Source organism: Drosophila gunungcola (assembly GCF_025200985.1).
Source record: "Drosophila gunungcola strain Sukarami chromosome 2L unlocalized genomic scaffold, Dgunungcola_SK_2 000008F, whole genome shotgun sequence".
Classification (NCBI taxonomy): Eukaryota; Metazoa; Arthropoda; class Insecta; order Diptera; family Drosophilidae; genus Drosophila; species Drosophila gunungcola.
The window spans coordinates 3,363,943-3,370,452 of NW_026453163.1; the positions used below are offsets into that span (position 1 = coordinate 3,363,943).

At 39.3% G+C, this 6,510-nt stretch overlaps 1 protein-coding gene across 1 annotated transcript; it reads right to left on the reverse strand.

Moving 5' to 3' along the window:
- Positions 1-4,723: 4,723 nt before the first annotated feature.
- Positions 4,724-6,133, reverse strand: LOC128253454 (uncharacterized). The gene has a single exon (XM_052981848.1). It carries the CDS (start codon positions 6,131-6,133, stop codon positions 4,724-4,726), a length of 1,410 nt encoding a protein of 469 aa, XP_052837808.1.
- Positions 6,134-6,510: the final 377 nt, after the last annotated feature.

The window sequence follows — 6,510 nt, forward strand, 5'->3', positions numbered from 1 at the left end:
GACATGTTATTGGAAATGGTACAATTAGCACTGATCCTGAGAAAATATTGGCGGTAAGACATTTTTCAATACCCCGATCATGATAGGGGTATGATTATGGTACAATTAGCACTGGTCCTGACAAAATATTGGCGGTATCCTATATCAGATACCCTTAAGTCTAAGAGGAAGTTTGAATGGTCCGAATCAGCTCAGCAGGCTTTCGAATCTTTAAAGGCTCAAATGTGTTCAGCACCCATGCTACATAGAACGAATTTTGTTTTGACATTCTCATTGCACTGCGACGCCAGTCATATAGGCGTTAAAACGGTGTTAATGCAGATTAATAGTAAGGGAGATGAAGAGCCAATTGCTTTTATGTTAAGAAAAGTTAACCAGTATCAGAGAGAATATACAAGCAATTAAGGGCATACTTAGAAGGACAAAACTTCACAATCATTACCGATCATGCGTCATTAAGACGGATCATGACTCAAACTGATCTTAGTTCTCGTCTGGCTCTTTGGTTTTTAGAGCTACAATGTTTTCTGTTTAACATACGACACCGAAAGGGCATCCAAAATATAATACCCGACTCATTATCGCGTTCCAATACCGAAGACTTGCCCTTCTGTTTCCTCGACAGTCTGATAGTCGATATAACATCTTCCGAATTTAAACCGGTAGATAACGAGGCTCTCAAGAACAAAATAGGAAAACATCGTTCTAATTTGCCAGACCTGAAGGTTGAAGACGAGTATATGTTATGTTATGTGTCAGACGACTCCTGCTGGAAGCTTTGGATGCCACGATGTCAAGTGTTGTCTGCCCTGAAATAAATAAAACATTAGAAATGCTCAGACGGCAATAATAATGGCCTAACATGGTTACTGATGTTAAAAATTCATCAATTCATGTGATACATGCCGTGGCTCTAAGCATTCCAATCAGACAATGAAATCACCAATGTGTCTCACAGGTCACCTATTCAAAAGTTGTTTGTTGATTTTTGGGACAAATCCACGCGGTAAATCTGGGAATGTAGGCATCCTTGTTGTATTAAATCAGTTTTCCAAATTTCCATTTTTAAAGGGTGTGCGTAATTTTACTGCTGAGTCTATATTACTTGGAAGAATACCTATTTCATTGTTTCGGAACTCCAAAACCATAGTATCCGACAACGGAGTTCAGTTTAAGTCCAAAACATTTAATTCCTTGTTAAATAAATATAACAATGGGCGCAGCTATACAGCTTTCAACTCTCCTCAGACGAATGCTTCGGAAAGAATAAAAAGATCAGTGCTCTCAGCTTTCAAAGCATACGTTGATCCAAACCAGTGAATTTGGGATGAAAAATTAAGTAGCATTTGTTATGCACTTTGCTCTAGTTTCTACTAGCCATAAATACAAGCATTTATAGGCTTGCATTTGGCCAACGCGTGGTCATGAACGGAAGCAGCTATAAGCTATTGCGAACTTAAGATTTGCTGGACGATGGCAGCGTACAATTTAACAGAGAAGATTCGTTTAATATTTTAATATTTTAGGCGCAACTTTCAGCAATGCAAATTTACAAAGGGATTTAGCGCGAAATTAGCCCCAAGCTTCGTCAAAGCGAGAATTAAAAGAAGTTCGGAAATTATTATTATGAGTTGGAAGACGTTCAAGGGCGTATTATAGGAAAGTTTTACGCAAAATATACGTGAATCTCGCTCGTGATGCGTGCACCACCAGCGTAATTTTAGTTTAATCTAATAGTATTACCTGTTTAAGGATAAGCTTTAAGATACCTAAATAAAGAAAAATAAAATACCTAAATAAAGAAAAGACCAGCTCATTACATTCCGCGAAGCAATGTTTATCTTACTCTTCACAAGGTCTATTACCTCGTGGCTGCCCAGTTATAAAGATATATAAAATAAAAATGTAAAAATACATCACAAAATTTTCCACTGCCAGCACGTGCAGTTTTAAATTAAAAATAACAGAGTTATTCGTGGGAAATATTATCCTGCGCGTACCTAAATGTGTTTTCATAGAATATTATCAAGATTAGGTGCCGTCTTAAGGTATTTAATTCCCTAACCACATGTTTTAGGCACCCAGTTCCACGCCATGATCAAATCGATCTATTGTCTCATAGTGGTTGCTCTATAGAAAGAAACTTATATATATAAATATTTTTTTAAATACATTGGTGTAATAAAATTTTTTTTGGTATTTTTTATTGAGGCTTCTCTGTGGCCTAGTGAGCTGAATAAATGAAACATGTAGCAGTGAAATCAAAAACAAAATATATTTTGCAAAAGTAAACCCAAAATGGCATACAGAAAAAGTGAAGTAAAGAAAAAGTAAAAGTAAACAAAACCAATTTAATACAAAAGCAAACACAATTCATTGCGATTAAATACCTCTTTCTTATCACCAAACTCTAAAAATACGTCATAACATTTACATAAACAGAGCCCCCTCACACCAGCAAGTGGTGTGAGGATAATGAAGATAATACGTGATATGTGGATAAATGATAAATAATTGAGAAAATAAAACAACATGATTAAATACAAAATAAAAACATCTGTCATAACAGCAAACACAGTTTGACAATCATTGTTCAGTGCTTTTAACACCGCTCAGACAATTTTGTCACACTTAGAAATAAAATTTAAACATTTATTAAAAATTACAAATAAACAAAAAGGACTAATTTTTCAAATAATTTGAACATTAAAATGAGAAGAAGAATTTAACAATTAAATTAACATTTACTAGCAATAAAATAATGTTTTGGTTGCAATAATTTAAATCATGATTATTATTTGAATTTTGAATTGATTTCATTTCATTTTCCTTTCGATAAATTTATTGTTCACAATACCTAATGCATTTAAAAAACAAACAAGATAAACATCTCAATAAAAACGAATGCATATTGTTGTTCAATAAAACACAGTTAAGGCCTAATTATACATTATAATATAATAATAATAATATCTAATTCTCCTTATACCTTTTTTATTAGTAAATTAAATTTCCCTGCGCAACATTTAGCCTTGGAATTTCATAAAACGAATTAAAATTATTTAATGTCTTGTTTATAATTTAGAAATTCTAGGCTGTTTATATTTGGGAGTCATGCATCATGCTGTGAAGAGAGAATGAGTTAGCGACTTACTTGGCAGCTAAAAAACACTTCCTTCGGAAAAACGAGTTTAAAGGCAAATTGCGGTGTATAAACACATTAGTCTTCTAAGAAATGTTAGGATCACTCAGCTCCGAGAAAATATCACAATTAAATGCTACACGGAAACATTGTTGTGTTTGTGGAGAAATAATTGTTTATGACGCACAACTATTAGGAACCTCTTGCGGCCATAATTTTCACCGAGCGTGCTTTAACATTAGAGCTAGCACTAACAAGCAGTGTCCACTTGTCACGCAAATCTTAATCAAAGCATATCAGCCTCATCTGAAAATCTTAGGCTTACCATCTCAAACGCACGAAAGCTTTGCAAACCAAGTCTCAGAAGAAATGTGCGATTACATTGAGCCAGCTCAATATGTTTAACTCTGATGAACAAAATATATCCCAAGCCTCTCTAAACTCTCAGCCAGAAACTGTAGTTGTCACAAAAGCAGAATCTATTTAGCAGTCGATAGCCGAGTAGTAGCTATGGTAGAACAAACACGTATTCTTGCAGATAGCATGGCCGATCAAACTCAACTCAAGCTATTTATGATGGCCTTCGTATAAATTCCGACTCGAAACAAATGCAGGCAGAAAACCACCTGTAGCTGAAGTAGAGCAACAAACCCTGCATCAATTTCTTAATTTGTCTAGTAACGGGCAGACTCCTGACAATGGACTTAATTACAATCTTAGTACATCAGCTTTAGATATTCACCCGGATGGTGTTAGTCAGATAATGGTTAACTGGCAGCTCAACTGGCAGAACTATAGAAGATTTCATTTATCGCGACCAAGCCCTAACGAAGCAAACCTTAGGTGGTTAAGTTGAAATATCTGCCCAATACGCTAGAAACCTTTTTGAACAAATTGCCAGTGAGTGGTTTTGGCGCTACCATAAAAGTGTTCTAGACGTACAATGGAAAGATCTGGTTCAGGCACTGCGCGATCAGTTCAAGGACGACAGAACAGATAGGAATATCCGAACTGAAATGGAGCTCAGAAAACAGCGACCAAATGAATCATTTGATGACTTTTGTTTATGGGGAAAACTTTTGGTTGAAATTTAGTTTAGAAATTTAAATTAAACGCACGATAGGTTCAATTGAAATTATTTCTTGATTATATTAGCTGTGCTCGGAGTTGCAGCGATTTTGTGTAACTGACTTGCCGAAAGCTTGACTTTAAATTTTTGTACATGTTTTCGCTGTAGCTCAGCTGAATAAATAAACATACTCCCCCCGTTGGAAGAGGCACGGTTCCAACCAAATGGGATTCGATGGGCAGAGCGGCTAGTTTGGTGACGGTCCTTTTGGTAAGACCTGTAGCTGTCCGGACCACAGCTACTCTGACTACGCCGTCCTTTCCGGGTTTGACTTCACGGATGCACCCAAGCTGACATTTCATCGGTGGAAGGTTGTTCTCCTGAAGCAATACAACACGACCGATTTGGATGTTGGATGTTTTGATCCGCCATTTGCTTCGTTTTTGCAACAGGGACAAATACTCACTGCTCTATCATTTCCAGAAGTGCTGCTGCATTTGTGTTATTCTTTGCTAACTGCTTAGCCGGCCTTCGTAAAGATGAGTAACGTCAGGCTCAGGAAACCTTGTGTAGCTGGAACCTTTGAGGAAATGCGCTGGCGTTAGCATCTCAAAATTGTCAGCGTTTTCTGAAATTGGACAAAGCGGACGGGAGTTAAGAATGGCAGAAATTTCATATGCAAGAGTTCTTAATTCATCAAGGGCTAAGATGGCTGCACCGACAACTCGGTAGAAGTGAAATTTTGCCGATTTTACATGGGAGGCCCATAGACCACCGAAATGTGGGGCACGCGGGGGCTTGAACTTCCAATCAATCCCATTCGCTAAGCAGGAAGAAGTTATCGAAGCCGTGTGCGGTTCGCTCAAAAATAACTCCTTCAGTTCCGCTAGCTCTCGTTTAGCGCCAACAAAGTTTGTCGCATTATCACTCCAAATAGTACGTGGACGGCCTCTGAGGCTAATGAATCTTCTCAAAGCTGCAATGAAAGAATCCGTTGTGAGATCCTGGACGACTTCCAAGTGCGCAGCCTTCGTCGAAAAGCCGACAAAGACGGCGATGTAGCACTTGTGGGGTGCTTTGTTCCGGGCCTCTGACTTGTGATAGAACGGTCCACAATAGTCCACTCCTGTGGTGTGAAAAGCTGGGTTAGGCTGAACTCGATCTACTGGCAGGCTACCCATCATGTGTTCCGAAGCCCCAGGCTTCATCCGAAAGCATCTGAAGCATTTGTTGATGACGCTAGCCACGAACTTTCGGCCTCCAAGTGGCCAATACCTTTGCCGTAAAGCAGCGAGCAACGCCTGTGGCCCTGCGTGGAAGTATTTCTCATGATAATAGACGATAATCGCTCCGGTGACCGGATGATCCTTGGGTAACAATATCGGATGCTTAACCTCGTAGTCCAAGCTCGCATTTTGAAGCCTTTCAAAAACACGAAGTAAACCCTCAGAGCTAAGTATTGGCTTCAGAGAAATCAACTTGCTCTTCGGAGGACAAGGCTTGCCTTGGCTAAGAACCTCATACTCCACCGCTATGTGAACCTGTTGAATGCTCCTTAGAAGCAGAACGGTTCCGAAGCTGATCTCGTCAACGGTAAGATAGATGGTTGAAGGTAATGATTTGGCTCTGCAGTTTGAAATGAATCGATAAATGTACGCGAAAACACGCTGCAACTTGTCGAATGAGTTGAGAAACTTGCAGTTGATAGATATGTCAGTGCCAACGGTTCCAATAAGCGCCGTAGAACGCCGTTCCGGAAGGTTCTTTATTGCATCTACGTTCGACGCTCCTTTCAGTAGAAATGGAGGTCCATTTGCCCAAAGGGAGTGCTCCAGCAATTCTTTGGGGGTACATCCGCGCGATACCACATCCGCCGGATTCAAGTCTGTTGGAACATGATGCCAAGCCATTCCTTTCGTCATTTCCTGGATTTTCGCGATTCTATTAGACACAAATACGTTGAACTCCCTCGACTCCGGCCAGCAGTGAAAGCTGCAATCAAAACCTATGGTTTCCTTAACGTTTACGATAAGCTCAGCCAATAAACACGCTGCTGAAAGTTATAATCTTGGTATTGTTAAAGCTTTTAAGGGAGCTACTCTAGACTTGGCGCAGAGTAGATGTGATTCAGCGTTGCCATTGAACTCCGACCGCAAATATAAGCACGCGCCGTAACAGAATTCGTGCATCTCGACGGAAGCCTGCGATTTCATTACGAATCGTGGAAATTTTAGGTTCTGGACGATCGACAACTGAGAGGTCAACTCCCCCCATGACGAAAGAAGGGGCTCTGGCAGTG

Coding starts and splice junctions, on each gene's coding strand:
- LOC128253454 (XM_052981848.1), bottom strand. CDS start 6,133: ATGACGAAAGGAATGGCTTGGCATCATGTTCCAACAGACTTGAATCCG.